This window comes from Lasioglossum baleicum, chromosome 3, assembly GCF_051020765.1.
Source record: "Lasioglossum baleicum chromosome 3, iyLasBale1, whole genome shotgun sequence".
Lineage (NCBI taxonomy): Eukaryota > Metazoa > Arthropoda > Insecta > Hymenoptera > Halictidae > Lasioglossum > Lasioglossum baleicum.
The window spans coordinates 14,293,460-14,321,304 of NC_134931.1; the positions used below are offsets into that span (position 1 = coordinate 14,293,460).

General features: G+C 40.5%; 5 protein-coding genes across 8 annotated transcripts in view; 4 read left to right on the plus strand and 1 right to left on the minus strand.

The window, feature by feature from the left end:
• Positions 1-19: 19 nt before the first annotated feature.
• Positions 20-3,250, minus strand: LOC143221819 (uncharacterized). The gene is made up of 9 exons (XM_076447400.1): positions 3,007-3,250; positions 2,046-2,140; positions 1,807-1,984; positions 1,352-1,719; positions 994-1,263; positions 719-910; positions 400-624; positions 205-318; positions 20-73 (listed from the first exon to the last, which is right to left on the minus strand). Exons 2-9 carry the CDS (start codon positions 2,118-2,120, stop codon positions 35-37), a joined length of 1,461 nt encoding a protein of 486 aa, XP_076303515.1. The 5' UTR covers positions 2,121-2,140; positions 3,007-3,250; the 3' UTR covers positions 20-34.
• A 339-nt stretch (positions 3,251-3,589) lies between these two features.
• Positions 3,590-8,097, plus strand: LOC143221810 (FYVE, RhoGEF and PH domain-containing protein 4). The gene is made up of 8 exons (XM_076447378.1): positions 3,590-4,196; positions 4,331-4,426; positions 4,502-4,925; positions 4,994-5,709; positions 5,895-6,100; positions 6,224-6,589; positions 6,686-7,137; positions 7,205-8,097. The coding sequence occupies exons 3-8, from the start codon at positions 4,540-4,542 to the stop codon at positions 7,308-7,310; spliced, it is 2,232 nt and encodes a 743-aa protein (XP_076303493.1). The 5' UTR covers positions 3,590-4,196; positions 4,331-4,426; positions 4,502-4,539; the 3' UTR covers positions 7,311-8,097.
• Positions 8,098-8,922: 825 nt separating this feature from the next.
• LOC143207039 (E3 ubiquitin-protein ligase SIAH1) lies at positions 8,923-15,241 on the plus strand. Of its 2 annotated transcripts, none has more exons than XM_076420044.1 (5): positions 8,923-9,778; positions 10,865-11,214; positions 11,283-11,522; positions 11,598-11,790; positions 11,873-15,241. In XM_076420044.1, the coding sequence occupies exons 2-5, from the start codon at positions 10,986-10,988 to the stop codon at positions 12,048-12,050; spliced, it is 840 nt and encodes a 279-aa protein (XP_076276159.1). In that variant the 5' UTR covers positions 8,923-9,778; positions 10,865-10,985; the 3' UTR covers positions 12,051-15,241. The 2 variants fall into 2 exon arrangements, with proteins under 2 accessions (XP_076276159.1, XP_076276160.1); XM_076420045.1 differs by lacking the exon at positions 8,923-9,778 and adding an exon at positions 9,785-10,560.
• A 1,394-nt stretch (positions 15,242-16,635) lies between these two features.
• Positions 16,636-22,387, plus strand: LOC143207033 (transketolase-like protein 2). Of its 2 annotated transcripts, none has more exons than XM_076420034.1 (8): positions 16,636-16,853; positions 19,674-19,819; positions 19,946-20,135; positions 20,208-20,442; positions 20,507-20,650; positions 20,724-20,897; positions 21,106-21,321; positions 21,411-22,387. In XM_076420034.1, exons 1-8 carry the CDS (start codon positions 16,747-16,749, stop codon positions 22,080-22,082), a joined length of 1,884 nt encoding a protein of 627 aa, XP_076276149.1. In that variant the 5' UTR covers positions 16,636-16,746; the 3' UTR covers positions 22,083-22,387. The 2 variants fall into 2 exon arrangements, with proteins under 2 accessions (XP_076276149.1, XP_076276150.1); XM_076420035.1 differs by lacking the exon at positions 16,636-16,853 and adding an exon at positions 18,488-18,690.
• Positions 22,388-24,067: 1,680 nt separating this feature from the next.
• Positions 24,068-27,845, plus strand: part of LOC143207027 (uncharacterized) — a 63,202-nt gene continuing 59,424 nt past the window's right edge. The window contains exon 1 of one of the 2 annotated variants that reach the window (XM_076420017.1): positions 24,068-24,210. The gene's annotated coding sequence lies outside the window, so the exon portion shown is untranslated. The remainder of the gene's footprint in view (positions 24,211-27,845) is intronic. The other variant, XM_076420018.1, reaches the window with a different exon arrangement.

Here is a 27,845-nt window from a genome sequence, read left to right on the forward strand (position 1 = left end):
ATCCACCGTTCAACTCGATCTTCTGTGAACACGATCAACGCCCCAAAACAGCTGGTGTTATTTCATTACTTGGCTACAGTGAAAGTGGGGGAAAAACGAAGTATCGTATTATAAGTACGTGTATAGCGTATAGTGTACAGTGTATACGATGTATGGATCGTGGAAGGGAAGAGACAAGTTGATCAAAGGATCGATTCGACCAACCTGTAACGCTGCGATTTGGGAGGGGTCGCCGACCAATAGTATCTGCGTTTCGTTGTCGTTCAAATCGTCGACCGCTTTGGAATGAATTTGAATTTGTCTGTCCTTTCCTGTAATCTTCCGTAACACGGACACGAAAAAGTGATTCGGGTCAGGCTTTCGAAAAACATCCTCCTATCCTATCCTACGCGAGTTTACCTTGAACGAAGGGCTATCCATTTTTTCTCGAGCAACGCTCGTCTTCCGCCTATCTTTGGCTCGGCCAGAAGACTCTGGTATATTTGATTCTTGGAAGAAAACATCCACGTTATCGTCGTTATCGACCAACGCATGTGCCGTTCTTTTATGCATTATAAGAGTACTGCTCTGTCTGTATCTTCTGAAACAAACTGTACATTCGAATGGTCTCTGCTGTGTGTGGACCTATAAATAAAGAAGAATACGTTGTTCGAAACCAAGCGGTTAAATCATACCAGTTTTGGTGATCGTCGACGCGAGCGACGTTTTCTACACTTACCAGGTGATGCTTGTAAAGACTAGAATATTCGGTGAATCTTCTTCCACAATTTTCGATCGAGCAAACGTAAGGTTTCTCGCCAGAATGAATTCGAATGTGATTTTTGTAGTTGGTCGCGCTAGCGAAAGCCTTTCCGCATTTCGGTTGCGTGCATTTGTACGGGCGTTCACCGGTGTGCGTTCTGACGTGAACCTGTTTCGTGCGTGACCCATAAATTATATACGCTCGTGTACAATCTACTAGTGGTATTAGTCGCGATTCGATTCGACTCTTACCTTCCTGATATTGCTCGTTGTGAAAGATCGACCGCAACCGTCGAACGGACACAGAAAGGGCCGCTCTCCCGTGTGCGTCCGTACGTGCTTTAACAGGTCCCCTGAAGTTTTGAAACTTTTATCGCAGGTTTCGTTCGGACATTTGTAAGGCTTCTCCCCTGTGTGTGTACGCGAATGCGCTTTCAAACTGTATCCCGTCGAAAAACTCTTCTTACATTTTGGATACGTGCATCGGTATGGTCGTTGGCCGGTATGCGATCGTTCGTGCACCTGTTTCGATCACACAGTTTTCTAATTCATATTCGCTCGAACGATATTACAAGAAATTAGAATTGTTATCGTTGAAAGAATGTTTCACCTTAAGATGATGAGGTGTACTATAGACTTTGGAACAACCCTCCCGTGGACAAGGATGCCTGATCCTCGACGTGGATAATTTATTCAATAAGATCTTAGAATCCTTTTTCGTCAGCTGACCGCTCTCAACTTCCCATAGATCTTTCCCAACGTCGAGATGACCCGTTACCACATAGGCTGCGCCATCTATGAACTCCACCCTCGGATAGGTATTCTCTTCGTTCTCTACGATAGTGTTACGTGCTTGCACCAACATTGTCGGATCTAATTCCAACCGAAGCGACTTACCATCTGTAAATTCTGTTACGTCCCGAAGTAATATGGTATCCCCATTGTTCAATTCTAACGTCGCTTGACTCTTTGGATCCACTGTTGCGAATAAACAAGAGAAAAAGATTACCTCAACGTAAGAGTATTGAATATTCAATGTTTGTACCAGTTAAGTGTTTTTCTCACCGTCGTTGTTGGAATCATTTGCCATGAATGCCTGCGTTCCATCCGGCAATGTTACAGCTGTCAACGTGGTACCGCTCAACAACTGTTCATCCAATATCAATTCCTGTGTTCGACCATGCTCGTTATTGTCTTCGTTAATTAAAACTGACAGACACTCCAATATGTCCGCACGATTGCCCTGTAAAAAGAGAGACAACTTAGAATAGGGTTTTTTGAAAGAAGTCGTAAGATGTTGTTACCTGTGTCTCGTCCAACATTGTCTCCACATCTCGAGTCACGAGGCAGTTCGTAAGTTCCGTGCCTTGTGCCGACATGTTTTGCTACGAATCCAGAGCTGCGAACAAACAATGTTTCGCGATGATCTCCGTTGATCCGCGTCATTATTTCGAATCTAGTTTCGTGCTCACAGGTAAACATCTGTCTTAAAATAGGATTCATCGGCGGTTCGTTTGCGATTCATCGAAGATTCGCGCTTCTTTGCACAGAATTTCCGTTACCAATACGTGTGAAATCATTCAAAATATTCGGGAATGGGAAACGAAACCGACCGACCGAAAAGACTCTGGATTCTGCGACTTGTTCGGAGGCTCGAATCTCGAATCTGCTTCCAATGGTCCAACGATCGTTAAACGCGAAACACCGTGCCTAAATATTGCCTATTTAGCTATAAGTATACATACACCGTAACGTTCTCAACGACAACGACCGAGATCGTGCACCATCAAGAACAACGTTAACAAACCTGTTGTCCCATAGATACATCGGACAATTTATCGAATGCATACGACGTACGACGTCCACGAGCCGGAAAACCGAATCGAACAGCGAAGCGCGCGAAATCACTGTTAAAGAAAAGACACTCGCCATTTTCCTTGTCCTTGAGAACATACACGCAGGCTAAGTTGCGAAGTTACATGATTTACGACGATAAAATCGAATCGGACGGATCACGTGTAAAATTCGAATGTCTTTCGTTTCTGTTCCCGTGTTTCTTTCTTCTTTCTACTCGCACCACCGAGTCGCACGTCGAATTCGATTCTCGGTGTTTCGCGCAGCCTCGCGGCTTTGTGCCAAAGAATCTTGGGAAATATTACCCATAAACACGCGTACCCGCGAAATATATCGAAGTATACCAAATAATGTAACAACGATGCTGGCTAAATCGTGATTATGTCAAAAAATTCTACCACATTTACACACCATTAGGTAATCAATTACGATGAGCGTGAACTTTTTCATTGAAGCTACATTGTGAAGTGAAATAGACTATGATCGATACCCCTCTCGTTTAAGATCGCTGCACGGTATCGTAAGACGCGGCCGTTCATACAGTATTAACATGATCGCACATGCACATAATCGCGTACTCAGACTTTTGCAACAATCCCGGATTATTTGAAGTTTTGAAAATCTTTCTGGTCTGATGGAAGAATTGGAAATATCGTTGCCGTTTTCATGTATCTCGAATCTGATTTCCTATTGGTCGATTCCGGTAAAGCTAAATACTTGTCCAGTAAAACCGTACACATATATGCACGCGCGTAAAAAGATCTGTAACGAAACTATTTATACATTTCATAAGTTGTTTTCATTACGACAATTCTTTGAAACAAGCGTAACACGAGAAAACCATTTATAACCTAAAAATGCCTACACAATGTAAATATACCTGCATGATCGTAAATGTGTTACGGAAAACATATATATATATATATGTATATATCAGTGCCGCACCAATAAGACCACTTTATGCACCATCCTTTAGGTCCATGGAGCATATGTATATACCAATACATACTACATATATGTAACTGGTAATTTTGATGTAAATAAGTATCGATGGTCAAAATGGGTGTTCACCCGTTCACCCTACTCTTCTACATATATAAGTACAATTCTACCTTCATGAGAACTGTGTGGTGGAATGTGTTGATCAACTAAATACAATAAAATTCTAATCATCGGGCGTGTATATATAGGTGTAGTACATAGATTTAATGTGTATAGGTGTATGACATGTACTCGTACGTATACGTCGCATTTCGCACATCACAATCGCGTTGTACTAGCACGTTCAACCGTTCAACGTGAGAAGGCCAAAGTCGATTGACATTACGGATAGCGTGTAATTACGTTTTTATGTTTTTTTTCTTTATTGTATTATTACTCGCCGATAGAAGTTTTAGCATACTTTTCCATCCGAAGTTAAGACCGTAAATGCATTGTTATAAGAAGTTAGAACTAAAAAGGTGCTCATCGTTACGTGGAATTTTGGGCGACCCTCTTGTCGTTGAATCGGTGATTTTCGTCAAACATTTCACATCGAACAAGCCACCGTTACGAAAATGCCGATTACCTATTGGAAAGCTGACGGAACGACTCGTTTATTTGTACGTATATGAAAATGTGACGGTGTAAATATATTTATATGTGTATACATATCTCTGGCACACGTTGATCCATCGAATAAACCTCGGTATATCATCTAAACGTGCCGTTTGCTGTTAATTAATATTGTTGCCAGTCGGAAGCAAAGGAAAATAATTAATGAACTGGACACATAATGAATTCGGAGGATGCCGACGGTGTTTATACATGAAAAATGGATAATCGATAGCAGGTATTCGTTTCTTTTATCGTTTTTGCCAATCTATTGAAAACATTTTAATCCTGAATATATTAAACTCAATTTCAGAAGTTTCGTTCTTAGCATTGGAAACATTGTCATAATTTATGGATAAGTTTGCTCAAGTACGACGCCTGAATATGTTCGGCTCGAAAACGCAAACATCGAACAGCACATTTTACACCGAACTGGATACAGATACGGAGGATAAAGAATCTTGTTTGATTGAAACGACAAAATGTTTGGGCACAGAACAGGTGGACACCAACGTGTCCACCTGTTCCAACAGCAGAGTAAACGGCAGCCAACTGGAAGAGTATAACAAGGATGTGTTTCATGAGATCGGAAGCTTTGGCGGTTTTTCACAGTTTCGTTCGTACGTGGTGACCAGTGAAAATTCGACGGACAGCATTGATACAGAGGAGAACGATGAGAATTCTATAAAAGTGCCATTTCGAATAGCGCACAGCGTGTTGGAATATAGAAGCAGCAGGTAAGTAATGCGATTCATCAGAGCAAATTACGCAAACAATGGAAGTAAACTATGGAAAACGTTTACAGATATTTAACGGTGGAACGTAACTCGCGCCGATTCACGGAAGATTCGTATACGGTGAGCGAATCGGAGAGCGAAGAAGAGTCCGAGGGAGCAAAATCGTTGGAGACTGACTCTAGGATAGCTGGCGATTACACCGACAACTCCGCATTAGAAACAGACACAGGTGGTAGTAGCCGGTGCGCAAATTCGAAAAGGAAAAAAGCACATCAGATCGCCGAAGAACTATTGGCTACCGAAAAGAATTATGTTAATGTTCTAAGACTAATCGACCAAGTATTTCAGTTTAGGGTCGATCAAGAGAATAGAGCGCATCCAATGTTTCCTATGGAAACAGTTCAACACATGTTCTCGAATATCAAATCGATTTACAAGTTCCACAATGATTTCCTGTTACCTCAGCTTCAGGAAAGAATACAGAATTGGGAGTCGGATCCTAGGATCGGAGATATCATGAAAAATTTTGCCCCGTTCCTGAAGATGTACACGGAATATGTGAAAAATTTCGATTACGCCATGAATTTGATACAAACCTTGCAAATCAAAGTCGCCAGATTTGCTGCAATTATCAACGAGATTCAAAAGTTGGACGAGTGCGCCAAGCTATCGTTATCGCATCACATGTTGAGCCCTATACAAAGATTACCAAGATACGAGCTTCTCCTGAAAGATTACCTGAGAAACCTCACAGAAGATAACGCTGATTACGAGGACGCTAAAAGTAAGGATCTTTCGAGTTCCATTCGCTGAGTCGCTTCCTCGTAGAGTAACGCGTCTAGCGCATCTAGCACGGAAAGGCTTCTATTTAAACGTTTGTTGAACGAGGCACGTTTAAATAGACGTCAGTAGTTGGCGACAATTGTAATCGTAGAATCAAACGAACAGACATGGCTTTCTTTCTCGCAGAGGCATTGGGATTAGTATCTACCGCTGCTAATCACACGAACGATGCAATGAAGAAGATCGATAAGTTCAAAAAGCTTCTAGAAATACAAGAGAGCATATACGATACGACAGATCTAGTTAGTGTGACACGGGAACTTGTAAGAGAGGGGCGTATCGTTAAAATTTCAGCAAGGAGCGGCGATCATCAAGAAAGACATTTGTTTCTGGTAGGTAAGACGTACGTACTTACATACATACGTCGATAAGACGTACTTCGCCTAATACATAATAAGTACCAGTACTTCTCCATCTATAGACTATAGATGTTTTTATTTCTCCCCAATGTTCAGTTTAGCGATTTATTATTACTTTGTTCGATACGACTCATCCCTGGACCATTGTATCGGTTAAGAGCTAAATTTATGGTCGAAAACTTAGAAGTAATCGAGGGTGACAATTTAGAAACGGCACATACGTTTTACATACGGGACGAAGAGAAAAGCTTTGAGCTATACACGCACTCGGCCGAGGAGAAGGCTGCGTGGCTCGAGGCGCTTTTTAATACGATGCAAGAAATCATGAGGAGAAAGGCGAGTTTGAAAACTGGAAATGTTAAGACGCTCGTTGTGAAAACCGAAGATGTGACTAAATGCATGATATGCGACGTAATCTTTTCTGTAATGAGAAGAAAACACAATTGCAGAGCTTGTGGAATAGTGAGTATGCTTCGATGGTACCGTGGTACATATTGCGCTTTCGAGTTGATTCATTCGATAATTCATTCTATCGATCTCGTTTCGCTCTTGTTACAGGTAGTTTGCGGTAAATGTTCAAACCAAAAATTATTGTTCGAGGATAATAAAAACATGAGAGTTTGTCGTTTGTGTCATGCCGCGTTAACGCAACCTCTCTCGAAATCACCCTCTACGTCGTCGCCATCTGGACCTGTATCAAGTTTATTGCAAGTCTCGGCCAGTGCTTCGTCGGTTATATCCGGTTACCTATTGTTAAAGACTCAACCGAGTAAGCCCTGGATACGACGATGGTTCGCTTTGCACATGGATTTTGTTCTGTACACCTTTAAATCCGAAAGCGAAAGTATGGCTTTAACGGCGACTCCGATGCCAGGGTTTGTCGTTACGGAAGCTATCGAACTATCCGACGAAGATCCATTGAGTCTCAAAGACAGATCGAAAGCTCTCAAAATGCATCATTCCAGAAAAAGTTACTATTTGCAAGCATCGTCGCAGGAAGACAAGTACAAGTGAGTCTCGTAGTGTCTTGTATCTTTTCTTTATGCAACGCTCTCATCGAAATCATTCAACTTTTAGATGGTTGCATGCCCTACAATTGGCTACCAAAGCAGAACTACCCTCGTTTGCAATGGTAGAGACAGAGGACGCACAAAAAAACCAACTGATCGTTCATGCGCGATAAATTATTTAGATGGATCTGCGCGTGTATCACGAGTCAAGTTTTCTGTTATCGTATGCGTATGAAATTATTGAAATTGCAGTGCGGTAAGATAATCGTTAGTAGATAATTATTATAAAAAGATGAGACACTGCGTTGTATGTATAATATATAATTGTACACGTATGCGAATTGTTAATTAGTGTATTCTGGTCGATTCCATGATGGTTACACTGCCAAAACGCTTGTTGTATTTTGTACAATTTTGTTATATTTAAAAAATATATATATGTATAAATATATGTATACATACGTGTATGTATGCTTACAGAAATTTATAATGTGTAATATCATGAGTGATATAATATCAAATTTTTTCTTCGACAGGCGGTGATTCTGCCTAAAGTAATTAGATCTGTGCATGCGAAGGTATCCGATTTTTGTTCCTTTTCGAATACCGGTCCTCGATTTCGCGGTTAATTCGTTTTTTTTTTGTTATTGTAGAAAATCTCATAAGAGATTTATTTCAACATAATACAAAATTCAATATAAGAATTACAAACAAGAGACAATTCTTACAGAATAAAAATATACAAATACATAAACATTAATATGGAAACATGTATACTGGACACAGTGTACCGTTCCAACCGCTCATACAGTAAAGTTTTACTGACAATGAGTAAAGTCGCGATCTAGCTCCATGAGGATCTCCACGATCACTGTCCCTTCGCCTACCCCTTCAACTGGAGGGCACCCCACGAGGGGATGTTTACATGCTGTCCTTTTCTATATACGTTCGGCACCCTTTGTACTTTCGGCACGGTTGACGCAGTCATAAAAAAAAATAGTTTCCCTACACGATCTCTGTCCCTGCTCGGAACTCGGAACAAGAGATGGGAGCAGTCAGGAGCAGTGATGCCAGAGCTGTGGTCAGCTGTGGTACTGTGGTACTTAAACCATACCCCCACCATAGCCTACTATTGCCCCTACGTTGTTTTCCAACGCGCCCGCGCGCTACACTCACCAGCGTATCACTCTACTGTATCCGTAGAGGTACGCTGGTATAGTGCAGCGCGCGGGCGCGTTGGAACACGACGGAGGGGCAATAGTAGGCTATGGTGGGGGTATGGTTTAGTACCACAGTACCACAGCTCTGGCATCACTGGATGGGAGTGATCAGTGTGGATCAGTGTCGCCAGGCGCCAGGTCGTCAGCAATCGAGGGGAATCAAGTACCCCCTCTCTGATGACCAGTCCAGTGTCGCCAGATGAGCGCCGCGCAGACGCAACGTGTCACATATTACTATACTCTGGTCATCAGAGAGGGGGTACCTTGTATTCCCCTCGAGTGCTGGTTTGGTCACTTTCTGGCGACACTGGTCACCAGTTGAGCTCCAAACGGAGCTCACACATTCCCCTCTTTTTCCCCTTCCACTATCCCATTCCAGCACCATGCGCCTGGCAGTCTATCTCGTCGGTGCCGCTGTACTTGACAAATCTAGTTCTCGAATTAACCGTTCTAAAAGCGTAGAGGACGCTAAAATCACTGGCATTTTAAGGTGCCGGTACTACAGATTCCTATGGACACCACAAGTCCCATACGGTGTCAAATCTATACCTAAAGCTAAAGTATATCTCGTCTGTGACGTGACAAAACTTTCTGACAAATGGACAAAACTAATTTTCACGAATTCTGTCAGGCTAAGCACACAACAAATATTTTGTAATAATGTACAGGTTTACGTAACAGATCAAGTATAACAGTACTTTCGAAAATAGGAATAGGAATAAGAATAGAAATAGAAGTAGAAATAGAAATAAGTATGAGAACATATTGATAGGAACGTACATAGAAAATATTTTTGTTTGAAACGCGGCCTAAATCTCGGTATAATGGCAATGGCAGTTGTTGCATGCGTTGCATGGGTGTAAACGAACTACGAACAGACGTACAGTCGGACTGTCGGACGGACAGACAGCTGCAGTGTCATCACCTTGCTCATTGCTGTGCCGTTGTATTGTACGAAACTGAGCTAGTAAAGTGTCGGAAGTTTGTACAGCAGCGAACTGCTACTATGTCTCAGCGAAAATTGCTAGAAATCACGTATCGATCAATGTCGCCTGTTTGGCCAAGAGGATCCGCGATGTAGCCTCTCTTTCATAGTCGATTTCATTCACGTTCGCGTTTATTCGTCATCGATGCACCGAGAAAAATCGGGTGTATTTCGTGCAACATTTCCGACGCCGAGTCGCATGAAATCTCCTACTGTTGTCCTCGTAACAAGTCTCGTTTACCGTTGTGTCACCCTTCGTTGTTACACACGACGTTTTCATTCTCGTTTAGTATCTCCGTTGTCATCGTTATCAAGTGCCTTCTCTCTCTCTCTCCCTCTCTCACGCTCTTGATTCACTACTTTTCGATACGAATCGCGCGAAACCAAAGCGTATGCAACGAATGACGTATTAATACATTTGTCAATCGAAATTCCGGTAAGTTTATATGCACACGTATACATATAATTTATAAATACATGTAATTTCTCTAACAAAAATTTTCTCACATCGAACATCGGAAATTTCGATATAAAATCTCGTCGCAACCAAGAGTTTTCTTGAAATTCAAGTTTTTAGTGATACATACGAAGCCGTAACTACCGTCTGCTTGTTTAGTTATATATATGTATATATGTATATACATGTACAGGTACATAGAAATCCTTTTTCACGAGAATCCTCCGTTCTCCTGTTTCTCGCGTATTGTTTATTTGTTGATCGCTGATTTGTCGGGACTCGCGGCTCCCTTCACAGCACTGTCTACAAGATTTTTACTCCATTCGCCTGTATTTCCGGAATAAACAGTTCGCCGAGATACACTGTCGTGTGAAAATTTCCCAAGTTCCAATGGAGAAAAGCTTATCAAGCTTACCCGTTCATGGTCTTTGAACAAGACGATCATAATTGACGCTCACGCGATAAATGGTTACACGATCGATGCAACGTAATTGTCGTAGCTTGTACCACTTTATCGATACAATGTTAGAAACGAAACTTTTTTCTTGACGGGCGTTGCTTCAATCGTACGGACGATTGCTAATTTTCAAGAAAATGTCTATTGTTCGAATAACAACGAGATCGATGAACAGCTAAATTCTTTTCGTTTTCATCTATGTAATCGCTTGTCTTCACGTGAAACGTTTACCTAATACAATAGATAAAACAAGTCTAGTTACAGTATAGAATTTGTTCACATAAATGGAAGTTCGGGAGCAACGGTATGTTTTTGTGTTTTTATTAGATAATATTATACTATAGATTAGAATGGAAATTGTCTTGAACCAACCACGTATTGCATCATGGCAAGCATTATGCGACCGATTCGAATCTAAATGGATACATATAAAGCTACCTTATGCAGAGTTATTTTTATAATTTATTATCATCGCTGCTATTGCTATCTAATGACTCGTTGCTATGTTACCCAGTTTTTGTCGGTGTCTACTTTCTTGTCAAGCTTTTAAAACATTAAGGTTTACCTATAAAAGATTTTGTGAATATCATTGTTGCAATAATTTACAGATATGAGGTGGATGATTCATTCCAGAATGCGTCGCATTTGAGAGACATCTTGAATGTGAAAAAATCTCCTTGTTGACAACAGCAAAGAGTCATCGTTCGGAACACAAAATTAGAGGAAAAGATGTCCCAATTAAGTATTAATACAGGAAAGAGAGGGAGGAGTGTTGCGAGCTCCTCTGCGTCGACCGTATCGTCTCTAAGTAGTTCGACCGACTTGGCAAGCCTGTTCGAATGTCCAGTTTGCTTCGATTATGTTCTTCCACCGATTTTACAATGTCAGAGCGGACACCTTGTTTGTAGCACTTGTCGACCAAAGCTTAACTGCTGTCCCACCTGTAGAGGTCCATTAGGTACGTACGAAAATTGTTCAAAGGTAAAGGTAAACGTTAACTGTTATTTGAACGTGTGTTTTGTATAGGTAATATCCGCAACCTGGCCATGGAAAAAGTGGCAGGGAATGTAATGTTTCCTTGCAAATATTCGACGAGTGGATGCACTGTCTCTTTGGTGCACACAGAGAAGGCAGATCACGAAGATGCGTGCGAATTCCGTCCATACAGTTGTCCTTGTCCAGGAGCGTCGTGCAAATGGCAGGGATCTCTTGAACAAGTTATGCCACATCTTGTCATGAGTCACAAAAGCATTACGACTCTTCAAGGTAATTCCATAGCAAAATGTTCTCTATACGCATCCACGACGAAACAAAATGTTAATTGCACGTTATTTCTTACAGGAGAAGATATTGTTTTTTTAGCAACAGATATTAATCTTCCTGGCGCCGTGGACTGGGTAATGATGCAGTCCTGTTTCGGCCATCACTTCATGCTAGTGCTCGAAAAACAAGAAAAATACGATGGACATCAACAATTTTTTGCAATTGTTCAACTGATCGGCTCGCGGAAGCAAGCAGAAAATTTTGCTTACAGGTAAGTACCCGTTATTACGATGGATGAATGAATATTCTATAATACGGTAAATCGATTTAATGGAATTTTTCATGTTGTATAGACTAGAGTTAAACGGACATAAAAGGCGTCTGACATGGGAAGCTATGCCGCGTTCTATTCACGAGGGTGTTTCGTCTGCAATTTTAAATTCAGATTGCCTTGTGTTCGATACGTCTATTGCGCAATTGTTTGCCGATAATGGAAATTTAGGAATAAATGTTACGATTTCCATGGCATGAGGAAAGCTGGAAAAAGCAGTGTGAAATCTTTTAAACGTGTCCGAGCAGTCTTTGGATTGTAACTTCATCTTCATGCCGAGGATTGCCCGTTATGTATATATATTTACAACATTTTTTACGTTACCACAGATAAATATTAGCAATACGGATGTTAGAAAATGTTTGGAATGTGTTGATGAAGCACAGTAATCAAACGCTCAGTTACAGGACCTCTCTTTAGAAGCTTTAAAGTGTACTTGTATGTGATATTAACACTACATCACGAATACAATAAACAACCTTTCTGTATATTTATGCTGACTTGAAAGCTTTGACACTGGATAGAGCATCGATTCCAAAAAGTACCTGATACCTATTGCATACTGACACGTGTCACGTTCTTTTTCGTCTTCTTTTACAGAGCCAGTTTTCCTAAGAACGTATCGTTTGAAATTTGATGCTTTTCTATAAAGGGTGTGTCCTTCATAGAGGCAATGGCATATTTTATAAAAAGAATATAGTTTTCTCGAGAGATCTGCCTTGATCTGTTTACATACAGTACGGTAAAACGAATAAACTTGAAGCATACACACGATGAAATCCGTATATATATATACGTAATGTTTTTTTACTGTATTATATATAATAATTAAATTGAGCGCGCATTAAATACACATCTGTCATTATTTATTTTCATTTAGGAACTTCATATATATACGCTCGAATATTTATTATCATTTAATCTTGTTTATAATTATAATTTTAGAATGAACATTTTATTGTAATACCATTCGATTCGTTTCTTGTTTAAATCAATTTTGTGATAAATGAGATTTTTTCCATGCCACGTTGAATTGTAACTGACTTCCCCCAATTACGATAATATGGACAATTTTCTATTTTATACCTTCAGTGTATCGACGCTAAAATACTTTGCACTATTTTCCAGAAGTTTCGGTATTTAATATCGGTCAAGTCGATTCAAGCGAACTCAGAAAAGATGAGAAAGACGAGAACCATATCAAATCAAAAGCTAGCGATAAGTTTGCGGATACACTGGGAACGGTATATGTACAATGGTTGCGAAATGCTTAATCCGGAAGAAGAAATCACGGGTATAATTGCCAGGAAGATGTTTTGCTTACTACGTGACATGAATTGATCCATTAGTCACAGCGAGCATTATGGTGATCAGTAGTACTTTCTAACAAAACATTGATTTCACAAATGTAACGCGTTAAAATATACTTGTACCGGCAATACATACACGGGAACACGAAAGTAGTTGGTATACGATATAAACAGGTGCAGAATAATAGAGATCAAGTTGTGCAGTTTTATTATTTTTTACTAACTTTGTAATAGACGAATGTAATGTAAAGAAAGTAACATTCTTAAGAGTATAAATTGAACGAATTGTTGCACAGTAGTTTTATAAATAACCAGTGACATTGTACATAGATTTTAAGTTATCGTTTTTATAAAAAATACTTTCAATGTCGACTTCTCGAGTTTACGTAAGGAAATTATGATTTAGTGTAATTTGCTTTTAGAGAATAATTTTCGAGAACAATGTGCGTACCAGAATAAAACACGTATGACATCAGAAGTGTGTGTAAACTAAACTTTACTTTGCTGCAGCACGATGGTTACAGGTAATAGACGGAACAGACTGAGTGAGAACGATGCGATTAAGCACGGTTGACATTTCACAAGCTTGACCCCGATGAAATTTGAAATTCTAAAAGACTCGAAGGAAATTCGGGAGACAATGATCGAAGTAAGGTCTGTATCAAGAATGCGATGACAGAGCGGCCGCGTGAAACAGCGAGTTTCCTGCGATTGAAAATTTGCGAATGGATAGTGGATTTTTTCACTCGTCATGAATCGAACATTCACAGACAAACACACACACACAGAGACACAAACATGGGAAATATTGAAACATTCCAGGCATCGACGAAAAAGTTACTGTAAGTGTAAATAGAGCAAACTTTATATGTGATAAAGCTATGAATTAATAATGTAAATTACTACGCCGACATGCATATATATAAGTTCAAAGGAATATGGGAACCAATTGCATGTTATGCATATGTATAAGTATATATAAATATATAAGCGTATATGACCTATATAAGTATATAGAAATGTATTTATATATATGTATATATATGTGTATAAGGCTTATACGATATAACATTTACGTTTATGCGAGTGTACTAAACGAAACATTTTACTTTAAATAGATTTAAAGTTATAATGCTGTTTTGGCGGTTACTGCAAAAGAAACATTTCTATCTAATTTCCACGTTAGTTGTTATTCGAACAGATTATATGGGAATATCTCCTTCTCGTCTTATGCTTACAATGCACCATAATGAAACAAAACAAAATTCGCACAGTTCAACATTTATTAAATGTATCCGACGATGACAAGCAACAATGTGCATGTTTTACTACTACTCTTTCGAGGAAGCTTGGTCGTACGGAGTAGAACGAAACCGGTCTGGTGAAATATTACTAAAGACGAAGATCTTGTTGAACCTATCGTCGTCAAAAATCTTATCGAGCATTAAAGGTGCGAGTTTTATTGCAAAGCGTACTTTGTCGATAAGATTTCTGTACAATATCGAACCTAGATGTAGCACGACGTAACATTTAATCGTTTATTACATAGTAATTTATTCTTACAGATCAAGAATAACGGTACACGAATATTTTTAATTGATGCGAGATCATTCGAAGCGCTTTATTTAATCCTTTACTGCATAGAAAACGAAAAGTAATGAAAATAACCACCAGTGAAATGAAATTATTCAAAGTTTAAACTCTAGAGATCTGATATATTAAGTTTTACTTGTTCTCAGAAAAATTGAGTAATTCTTGTTACTATATATGAAACGGGCTAAGTGAACTTCCGACCGGAAGTAAATTTGCGGTAAGGGTTTAATAATAGGGACGTGTTTTCACATCACGGCTTGTAAATTCGGTTGTAACAACGTTCACAGACGTCGAGGAAATACGAAGTTTTTTGTAACTTTTCATTCGCATCTCTTATGTATATTTATATATGCTTTTAGTTCGATAATTCTTAACGATTACGTATGAAATTATATGAACCGGTACGTTTATATTTCGATAACGACCGTATTAGCGTAACGTTATGAATCCTGTTCCTAAACATCAAATAAATTTGTTATTAAAGCAAATATTTTTCAAAACTGTATCAAAGAACCTTCAATCGAGTTTCATAGCATTCGAATATCGAGTACTTTAAAAAGTTAGTAGATATCTGTGTTACCAACAATGTATTATACAATACATATACAATTGGTTTTCTACTCAATCAATTATTTCATTGTCGATTTATTTTTCTGAACGTTTTATACCTGTATGTGATTCGTTTATTCGGTATCGTATCAACGAATTTCTTTTTGTAGAAGACATTTGTGTAATTTACAGAAACAGAATACGCATATACATATCGAGTTACGCACATAATTGATCACGCATACTTTAAATCAGAATAACTTTTTTATGAATGGACCAAACGAGTTCAATTTCTCTGTAAGACTAGAAAGATTAGTTTAAAAAACGACGTCTAATAAATATGTTGAAAAAATGCATTTGATCGGAATTGTGAAAAACGATAGCAGAAATTGATTTTTACAACTTTTTTAGCTGGACTAATAACAAAAATTTAAAAGATGCGTTTTGTAAACTCATATAAATAATATACATTCTGAAAATTTCATTGAAATTTGTTAATTGGTTTACGAATTATAAACGATCAAAAGTGGTAAAAATGGCAGTAGAAAATCATGAAAAATTGCAATTGTTACCACTTTTGATAATTTATAATTCGTAAACCAATTAACCAATTTCTATGAAATTTTCAGAGCGTATATAATTTATACGAGTTTACAAAACGCATGTTTTAAATTTTCGTTATTGGCCCAGCTAAAAAAGTTGTAAAAATAAATTTCTGCTATTGTTTTTCACATTTCCGACCAAATGCAGTTTTTATTATTAGACGTCATTTACTAAACTAATCTCTCTAGCCTTACAGAGAAACCGAAGTTGTTTGGTCCGTTCATAAAAAAATTATTCTTATTTAAAATGTGTGTGATCAATAGACAGCGGATTTTATGCATTTATGATAAAAATGAGTAGCTGTAATTTAAAATAGTGGAAACATTAGAGAACTTTTAAAATACTATTGTATACTATTCCACCTATTAAACGTATTAAGAAAGAAAATAAATTCCTGTTTTGCTCCAGTTTGTTGCAATTTAGATACAAAATTTTTATTTTGCATAGAGATTCGCTGTCTAGTGATCAATTATGCGTGTAACTGTATACTATAAAATGTCGCGTAGAGATGAAAGTGGGAAGCGAATTTAATAGCGTTGACATAATGAATTAAATGAGTGTAATGAATGGGACAAGTCCGGTTAGCAAAACGCTTTTCTTTCTCCGATTGAACAAATTCGAATTACCCGCCACGACTGCACGCAGGCAGAACCATCTAGGAACGTGTAAGGAGTATTACGGAAAAAATTCTTGCTCGCCGAGAGTCCTCTCTATACCGGACTTGCATCGTGCTTGCGCGAATTCTACTTGTTGCTCCGAGGCACGAATCAGCACGAATCGTGGTCGGCATTTTCCAGAGTTTCGACAGGCGTACTTAATAGAAGTTCACCGACAGAAAAAAATGGCCAGCTATCACAAGCCAGAGTCGAAAACCATCCAGGAACTGAAAGACATCGCGACAAAGCTAAGAATTCACTCGATCGACGCCACGCAAGCCAGCAAATCCGGGTACGTGCATGCTTTATACTTGTAGAATCGATTCGATCGATCGGTCGCCTATCGAATAATGTTTTTCGTAAATCGATGCACGATTTTTATTCGTGCAACGCAAGGGTATGGGTCGACCGAACGAAAAATCAAATATTTCGATAATCGCGCGCAAACGTTCACATCGACCAGAGCGGCGTTCGCAACCAGAACATCGCGTTTGCCTTCGTTCTACGATCGAGATAGTTATTTTGTGAATTCGATAATAGCCGGTTACGCACGCTAATCGTGGAACATTTTTCTAGCGGCATAGCAACGAACCGTTTTCAGACTGCTCCCTAACGATTCCTTGAAATACTTGATGTCACGCCACTTTTTCCACGTTTCGTTGCATCATAGCACGCGGTTCAAGGTAGCCGAACGTGTAGTTACAATTCATGTTTATGCATCTACCAGAAACCGGAATAACATCAATGGTCCTTTCGAAATGTGTTTATCACTCGAATCCTTTTTAATAATTTATAATCGAATGAATAAAAGAATATTTATACGACAGATCAAATACTGATTATACCCATATAACAAAATTAGAAAGTACGTATACAAAAGGAAAAATTTGTGTAAATATTCTAGCCTGTTTATTTTCAACGGTTGACAATTCAATATTAAATTCAGGAATTTTGATAACTACAAAAATGAACGTCGACAGTTCACCTTGCGCAAATACCTAGCTATCGCAAGGTTTCAAGGATACACTTTGAAACGAGATGCTGAAAGTTTGCAGAGCTCGCGAGATAGTCGCGAAGATACTCAAAGAATCTGTTGCATTTGATACACTTAGCGGCGGCATCTGCAACACGTGCACGATACGAGAACGGTGCACGCTACGCGACCGTATCGTTACGTAACATCCGAAGAACCGAGTCGCAAGATTATCGAATGTTCAAATTATCATTAACACTATCTTCTAACGTGATAAATGTAAATTTACCGAATGATTAATCCATCGAGAAGAAGGAACCTTTCGAATACATAGTTCTATTTCTCGAACTATCGTATTTTTTATTTCTTTTGCATCGGAGATAACTGTATTCGATAACGTTTTACGAAACCGTTCTAATGTGAGCGAGCAGATAACTCTTCACGGTTAGGAGATCGGAAAAACACGTGCCGGCGAATGAATTTAAAAGTTATGTACATATCGGCTGTCTAATTTTAAACTTAATTTCCACGAGGTAAAATTGTAGTTCGTGTGGGACTGTGCACGCTGTATAATTTGAATACATTCTTCCCAGAGGAATAACTTTATTTCAACGGATTGAGCTCCGTAAAAACTATAACACGGCACACTGCAGCGTCCGAACCGCGAAACACAACGATTGGACTCCTTCTCCGTCCGCTTCCCCTCCCCTTTGTCTGTTTCCCTTTTCGCATGTCCATGGAACTTGATCTTGGTTCCCGTACTCATCTGGCGTTGGCGTGCATTGGCGTGGTACCATCTTTCTCCCAAGAAACGGAGAGAAATTTTTTCCCGGCGAGCACATCAATTATGAAATCTCCAGTAATCGTTTCTAGAGGAAGTATGCATGTATGTACATGGGTTGGTAGGGTGACAGGGAGGTAGGGAGGTTGTGGCGCGCAGTTGCTCCAATGCTCGTTACTTGCCGCTCACTATCGGTACAGGCCACAGGCTTCGCCTTCGCCCCTTCAGTTGTTCTCGAACGTTCGTCCAGTGACCGTTTCGAGAGTAGTCGCTCTGGTTCACAATGGTTCGCGATTCGAACATGGAAAAACTCCAAGACATTGCCACCAAACTTCGTGTTCTGTCCATCCAAGCTACTGAGGCATCGAAGAGCGGGTACGATCAATCAAAACGTTTCTCGCGAGACAAACTCCAATTTCAACGATCTGTTTCTACTTTTTAAATCGTTTACCTCTGCGGTACTTTTATTTTCAAACTATTATATCTAATCAGCGGAGAACTTCCTTCGAATTCAATCGACACGTTTCAAGTTGAACGTTCCTTTCGTGAAACGTGTTCGACCGCGTATTCGCGTTTAAACGAATCGAATAGGAGATAACGATTTACTTATCTTTTATTTTATCTTATTTTATAGAAGCAGAATCTTTTTAGTCAGTGTAAATAGCACCGGAACGTATCTCCGAACCGCGTTGCGCCAATTCTTTCCTTTCGTGATGTGTGTAGTTCTCGCAGGACGGGAAAATCAATGATCGGCGAACAATAAGTTCAAGCGTTCAGGAAGACCCTGTCTTCTTCCGTTGAACGATCGTATTTAATGTCTACACTGCCTCGCGTTCATTCGATTTATTTGAAATTAACGTTGTAACAAATTTACATGTATTACACTAATTTCGTACATACATTTATATGAATAATATCTTGAAGGACGAGACACAAAGTCATCGAAAGAATATACACATCTTCTATAGCTTTACTTCATTACACGTTACTACCTTGAAGCAAGTCTCAAGGACAAATAATACTCTCGCGTACACGAGAATTCTACGGTTCGTTTTTCTTTTATTCGATCAATGTTACCAACCAAGTTCTTCATATTTAAGTACAAATTCCGCGCGTTATGTAAGTGGATGTTTTTTGTATCTTAGTCTTCCGATAATTAACATCGTACGATCGAGATAGATGACCCCTCGACCTCCAAAGATACTTTAGTTTATCGCGTTTATAAATCGGCGATAACATCTTATAAATAGTTTAATGATTTATACTTGACACTATCTCATGAAGTATTTTTTCTCTATATTTATACGTCGGTTTATACATTTTTTGTAGGTTTTTGTACGTTTTTGTTCTTTTTGTAGACATCCGACATCATGCTCGTCAATGGCAGAGATTATGTCCGTTTTGTTCTTCCACACGATGCGCTACAAAGTGTCGGCACCGCGCGATCCGAGCAGCGATCGGTTTGTTTTGAGCAAAGGTCACGCGGCTCCCATCCTTTACGCAGGTAAGCATACACGTGTGTCCACGTCGCGTCGACGATTGCGAACGCTTACGTTGCGTTCTATTTCCGTGTATAATTATCGCGAAATCATCGAAAACACTTAACACTTATGATTATTGATATTCGCAGCATGGGCTGAAGCCGGTCTTTTCCCTACGAGCGAGTTGCTCAATTTGAGAAAACTTGACAGCGATTTGGAAGGACACCCGACTCCGAGACTGAACTTTATCGATGTGGGAACTGGTTCCTTGGGACAAGGTCTCTCTGTGGCGGCAGGAATGGCCTATGTCGGCAAGAATTACGACAAATCTAATTATCGGTACGGAGAACGGAGAACGTAAGAGGAAGGAATAAAATAATATGTAGTATAATCGATGATTTCCATTTTCAGCGTGTACTGCTTGATCGGTGATGGTGAAGCAGCGGAAGGTTCAATTTGGGAGGCTCTTCACTTCTCCTCTTACTACAAGTTGGACAACCTCTGCGCCATTTTCGACATAAATCGTCTGGGTCAGAGCGAACCGACCTCTCTTCAGCACAACATGGAAGTTTATCGCAAGAGGCTCGAAGCTTTTGGCTTTAACGCTTTAGTTGTCGACGGTCACGACGTCGAAGAACTGGCAAAGGTATGTTCGTACGATTAATGAATCGATTTGTGTCCAGAATATTCAGTTTATATTGTTTTTATAGGCTTTCCACGAAGCACAAAACACGAAAGGACGCCCTACCGCTATTCTAGCGAAAACGTTCAAAGGGAAATACTTCCCCAACATCGAGGATCTTGAGAATTGGCATGGCAAGCCTCTTGCCGCCAAGGCCAACGAAGTGGTTCAAGTAAGAATTCGATTTGACAATTTATCGCAAAGTTCGATCGTATTTGAGAATTTAACTAGTCATTTCTTCGTAGCATTTAAATGGAATGTTGAAGAATGCTGGTCCTCTTGGACTGCACCCGCAGAAACCGTTGGTCGACGACGCACCGGTAGTAGATATCAGCAATATTAAGCTGGCGTCGCCTCCGAGTTACAAATTGGGAGAACAAGTAGCGACTAGATTAGCCTATGGTACCGCCTTGGCCAAGGTTTGTACAGTCTTCGTTTCTGATTACTAGACTGCGGATTTTATGCATTTTTGACGAAAATGGACACGTACAATTTCTGTGTCCAGAAATCAATGCGAACATTTTTTATTTTGCATAAAGATCCGCAGTCTACTGATGACTGAAACAATCGATTATTATTGTATAATGCTGTATTTACTTACATATGTGGTATTATTTTATGATGCAGCTGGCGAAGAACAATCCTCGCGTAATCGCTCTCGACGGCGACACGAAAAATTCTACGTACGCGGAGAAAATCAAGACTGTTGATCCAGCGAGGTTCATCGAATGTTTCATCGCCGAACAAAACCTTGTCGGAGTTGCAATCGGCGCAGCGTGCAGAGACAGAACCGTGGCGTTTGTATCCGCCTTCGCCACTTTCTTCTCTCGTGCATTCGATCAGGTAATCGACAAAAGACTAAGAGAACCTAGTGCTAGAATGAGCTTGAAAATCGCACGAACAACTGCGATGATCAACCTTGAATTTTGCAGATTCGTATGGGAGCTATTTCGCAAACGAACGTCAACTTCGTTGGGTCCCATTGTGGCGTATCTATTGGCGAAGACGGTCCTTCGCAAATGGGTCTGGAAGATATTGCCATGTTCCGAACGATCCCTGGTTCTACCGTTTTCTATCCCAGCGACGCCGTTTCGACGGAACGTGCAATTGAATTGGCAGCAAACACGAAGGGCATCTGTTTTGTCCGTACGTCGCGTCCGGCCACGGCAATCTTGTACAAAAACGAGGAACCGTTTGCTGTCGGCAAGGGAAAAGTGGTGAAATCTTCCGCCAAAGATAAAGTTCTCGTCGTTGGAGCTGGCGTGACTCTTCACGAAGCGCTCAAAGCCGCCGACGAATTGTCGAAAGCTGGAGTGAACGTGCGAGTGATCGATCCATTCACAGTCAAACCTTTGGATGCCCAATTGATCGTAAAGAACGCCAAGGAAGTGGGCGGAAAGATCATCACTGTCGAGGATCACTACTCGGAGGGTGGCCTGGGTGACGCGGTCTTATCGGCAGTTGCCACGGAACCAAACATTTTAGTTAAAAAGCTGGCTGTGACGGAAGTGCCCCGTTCTGGACCACCGAACGCGCTGTTGGAGAAGTACGGAATCAGCGCGAGCAAGATCGTCGCCGCCGTTCAAGGAGTTCTAAAGTTGTAATTTCCAATACGATTTCTAGAATTTCGCCGACGTTCTCGGGGAAGCAGATACGCCGAGCGTATCGCTATATCAAAATTTCAACGGGTACAACGAAAAGTCAATGCATTCCTTGTCGCGTATGAAACATTTCAAAGTTCGTTTGCGTTAATACAATTACCAAACAGAGGTGTTAGTGCATACGAAGGTTTCTATTTGTACATAATACATATACATAATACGTATACATATATTTTTGTGTATAAGAAACTGTTGAATTCGAATCTGTATTGAACTTTTATACATTAAAATTTTTATTTGTAAGAGGATTTGATACATGCGATGTTTATAGATTAAGAGAACTATGCTTTTACTGCCCGTAAAATAATACACACTTCGGAGTAAACTTCTACAAAAAATATAATGAATTGTCAATTATCAACTGTGCCGTAACCTACCTTATACGTACAATACGATTCTTGTTAATTATGAGAACAAACGAATAGAAATAAAAACCTTTATGAAACGGGCGCCGTTGCATTATTTGAAAAATTCACGTCGTCTCGAGAGACGAATTTCACCGAAACGCGGTTACGAAAGGGAAACGGAATAACTAAAGAAATCCCTAGTTCGTGAAACGAGTTACGATTACGATTCGAAATCGAGTCTCGATTGGTTGGGAGGTTTGTGAAGCATTATAGCGGAGAACGAAAAAGAGCAAGAGAAAGAAAGAGTAGGACGGAGAACGAGGGGAGACAGCAGCGCCACGTTTCTCCGTTGAACAAGGAACGCGAACCGTTCCTCGTTCTTCGGTCCGTTCGTTCGGTTTAGCTGTTCGCCATCCAAAATATCCAGGCTGGCACCGTCGAGTGGTATATGTATGCGTGCGTACAAGTGTCTTCCTCGGCACTGGCATCGGTGTTGGTGTTGGAGACCGCCATATTGCGTGTACGTAGTCGGGTACGAGTGGCGCGTGTGTGGATGTGTGCGAGATATACACAGGCGCGTGTGCGTTTCCCGTTCCGCGGTTCGCGTATCCCGAAAAAGATGGCCGCCATGAAAGCGTACGGTGGTGATGTTGACGTCGTTCGCAGCAAGGCCGCGTCACGTCCTCGAGAAGCGTGAAAAGAACGCGATCGCTCGAATGCTTCGGCAACCCTCGTGGCGCGCTCCAACGAGAAAACGTTACGGCGAGGAAATAGTCGGTGTTTTGAGAACGCGAGCACGGTGCTCGTTGGATCCCACCTCTCGGTGTATTCGACGAAAACGACGAGGAACGGGAGAGAGGCGAAAGAAACGAGGGAGAACGAGCGAGGAACGTGTAGCTCCGAGGGGTTGAACGTCGATTCGTGCGCGAGGAAGAAATCAACGGACCAGAACAGGCCAGGCTAAGGACGAACGGCGAACAAGAAAAAAGGCTGGAGAGCTCGCGTGGAAAATATACAACAGGGTGATATCACGGGAAGTGAGTAGCTGCACGTACGAGAATCGCGGGTGGTGTGTGTTTGGTGTCGCGAGTGAAACAAATGCGTGTGCGTTCTACACGAACGAGGTTCTCTCTTGCCGACGATACCCTGATCTACCTGTTTTACGCGTATCCACGGCGTTGCGTTTCACGCGTGACTCCAAACTCTGTGTCAACGAGGGACGGCCATATTAATCCGTAGCCCCCGCCGTCGCACATATTCCGTAAAAATCTCGCTTCCTCGAGGTGGTGCCCCTGCGAATTCACGATTGTCCTAGCACGTAGATTTTCTGCGTGTACCGTGCGTCTTTTGTGGCTCTCTAACGTGCTCTGTGTGTCGTGCCTTCTTGCCTTGCCTCGCCTCACTTCATCGTGCACCGTGTCGTGTCGTGTCGTGTCGTGCTGTGTCTTGTCTTGTCTCGTCGTTGAGTGTCTTGTCGTGCCGTGATCCTCGACCACTTGGATATACGCGCTACGTCGCCCCCAGGTCTTGCCGGATGACGGTGCGTGTACGTGGTGCATGGACGGCGGTACTAGTGCGTACGAGCAGCATAAAACACGGCCACTACGCGACCTCTGTGCCGCCCGATGTTCCTGCATCCTACCAAAATTTGCCGCTCTTCCACCACCGTGTCTACCCACTCTGCCAGCAGTATCATCCTTCCTAAACTCTCTACTAACCGCAGAGTGAGTATACCCAACATATTCTTTCATATTTCTCTACCGTCGCTGTGTTCAATTTCTGTTCGATATGTTCTTTTCGCTTTCTCCAGAGCAAAGCTCTTGCATCGTACCCAGAAGTATGTTTCGTTATAGGTCGCAGAACATTTTCTGTTGTAGATCTTGGTCTGTGTTTCGTTGTTAGAGTTACAATTCTTGTCTCCACAGTTTAGCTTTTGGTCTTTTGTTTAGCAGGTTCTCCTGTAACTATGTTGTGAAATCTTATTTGTACTCTGCACCAAGCAGCGGTTATGTATTAGTTGTACGTTAAAGAGCTACAACTAAAGTTGTTGTCTCTTGATTAGAATTTAAATCTCATGTACCTCTGCGAGATGCAATAATACTAGCTAGTTACTTCTAAGATGTTTAAACCAATGTTCGTAGCTTTGTACTTTGACGCAGTCTATGTTGTCGCACAGAAAGTTGCTGGCATTAGATTCTACAGAGAGGTTTGTCGTGTTCTCTGTGTTAGTAACAGTGTATGGTTCTTTATAGACAAATAAAAGAGCAGAATATAGAAGAACAAACAACAACATAACCTCAATTTGAAGTCACTGAAAGGGATATAGCTTGAATCAATGTACAGGTATAGAATTCTTTAAACTTGAATCAATTTCAACCTCGATTAAGTTGCTTTATTGTTCTTCCTGTATATCTCGTGTATCCTATGTTAGTTTACTTATACAGCTATAATGAGGTGTACAATTATTATGCTTCTGAGATGATGGTATCACCCGTGTACCGCTTGAATGAATGAACAGGTACATATAGAATGCTTTGAACTCGAACCAATTTCAACCTCGATTAAGTTTCTTTATCGTTCTTCCTGTATATCTCGTGTATCCTACGTTAGTTTACTTATACAGCTATAATAAGGCGTGCAATTATTATACTTCTCGGGTGATGATATCACGCGTCGCAAGTTTGTCGAGCAGGTTGGTTCTAGGATGGTAACAAGTTTTACAGTGAATTTCGAGTAAATGGAAAACAATTAAACCTATCCAAGTGCGAAAATTCAATTAAGAGTGCAGACTATTGCTGGGTGAAAATGAAGGAAATGGATGGAATATCGAAGGCAAAGCAGATACTTTGTCTTCTTCTTCTTCTTATCTTATCTTCTTATCTTCTAATATATAAAAATGGATGTTTGTATATACATATATGATTAATAGACTTCGAAACTGTTTGACCGATCAACATGGAACTTAGAACATATATGTATTGTTTCATGGAGAAGGTTTTTACGCTATTTGTATTTTTTTCTTTCGTTTTTTTTTTAAGACCAAAATCTAAATTCTTCTCACTCTTAGCACGGGCAAAGCCGTGCCGGGGGCTGCTAGTAAAATATAACAGTCAATCTGAAACAAAGTTGAACACGCTATAGCAGTTTCCCTGGTGGTTATTACAACGAGTAAGGCGAGGGAGGATGTAAAAAACGGAAAACTGTGCAACGGGCACGATGGAAACTAAACAAAAACCTGTTTGTCCCCGAGAAAATAATTACGCGGAAATGTATAGACGCGCTCATTACACCGACAAAAGAAAACTAAATTGAAATTGCAAATTGGTTTTCGCGCCGGTTGACGTTACACCGTTACATTCCGAATCGAATCCGGGAAGAAGGAAATCATGGGATGGGGTGGGATCGTGAGATCGTGGCAATAGAGGAATATGAATTGATCCCGTTTGTCATGCGAGCAATATTTTTGACTGAAAAGACGCGGTTCGACGTCGGTAGACGATTAATCGTTTCCCGTGTAGCTGCTCGGCCTATTTAATAGCGTGTTCCAGTGGCCTGTCGCTCGGCCGGCCTTTTTCTACCGGTTTCAAAGGCGGTCGAGTGTACTTGCTATTTCATAGGAGCCCGGTGTCGTTACGAGATGCTACCGTGCGAGATTTTTACCGCTATTACCAACGCTGCCGCCAAATTTTTCTCGTGAAACGTGTATGCCTACCGATTCGCAACTGATCCGCGCCGATTTCTTTTCCGCGAACTTTCTCGACCCTTCGACGCGTTCACACTGAATCTACCAAATATCAAGGTCGATTAAAATATTTTACCTTACAAAAATGACAAGACCGTATTGTAGGGCTTCTTATAAAAGTTGTTTATTAAATGCGCGTGCTGCTCGGTTTACAATCAGTGAGGTACTTGTTTTCTATTTGTTAACATGCCTTGTCTTGAATGTATTTAATTGGATTGCATGCAATTTGTATGATAGTATACGTCGGAATAAGGAAATTCATTGACACATTTTCCACGGAAGTAGCTGTATAATCTTAATAGTTGTAAAATAAAATATATGCAACCGATCATTTGATCAGCAGTGTTAACGCATCCGATTTTCCTGTATGTATTAGGTATATTCGATTACTTCGTCGAGCTACGTTGTCACACTTTGATCAAAATTCACCGGCGATGTAACGGTCGTCGTCGTTGCCAACAAATTAAGTGCTGGTCATCGGTGACCTTCGCGTTACTCGATGCGTTCATCGGGAAACGGGAATTGGGAATAATTCCGCGACTTTTTTATTACCTACTCGGCAGATTATCGACGGATAACCGGCATTTGCTTGTTATTGTCAAGATTTCGATTGTTACGTACTTGCGTCTTGTATCAGTTGCTAGCTCGTGAAATTAGATTGTCGTCTCGAGGAAAAGGTTCGAAAATTCCCGCGAAACAATTAGCGCGCTGCTGTTTTCAGTATCGAACGCGAGCGGTGCGATCGGCGTTTTCATTCCGATCGACTTGCCCGGTGGTCGATAATTAGCAGACTAATTACCCGGTCGAGTTGAAACTTGGTATTCGCGGTTACAAGGAATGAGATCCCTCTGCATTCGGTTGTCCGATAAATTCGTGTTCCATGCTGCTTCGACGTTGTTTCGATACTCCAATTATTTGCACGATCGACGATCGACGATTTTCGGTCCGAAGCAATTCCTAAGCGAGTTTCGCAATCTCGTGACGTCATCGTCGTAGAAACATGCTCGGAGCGTTTCGCGGTGGGGAAGGACGGAAAGATGGTGATCCGTTCGACGAATAGGGAAGATGCCGGCAGGACCTCCTTGGCCTACGACTCGGTGAACTGTTTTCGGTTACGTTTGTTTGTTAGTACATATTCGTTTTTGTTCGCTAGAGACTCTGTAGCTTTTAACACTAAACCATGACCGGTCAAATGATCGGTTCTAGACTTTTTGTTTTGCAATTATTGAAATGATAAACATGCTTTCGTGGGAAATGATTTAATAGATATTTTTATTGGGGCACACATTGATTTTTGTGATTTGATCGCGATCGCTTCGCATTGGCGGAAAGCATAACTGTTCTTCGCGCAAGTTACAGAGACATAAACTTTATGTTTTAATTTTTAATGTATGTTTAAAATTCAAAGTTACATTTCTATCAAATTTATTAGATTTGCAAGACGTTTCTCAAGCTATCATTTGCGTTTCCTATAATTGTTCAATAAAACATTGGTATTTTGTAAAGCTTCATACATAGCATAAACATAAAATAAATTGTTTGCACTTTTATACTATTTACATGAATATTACGATTTCGAAGTCGAGGGGAAGAATTAATATTTTATCATTAACTGAA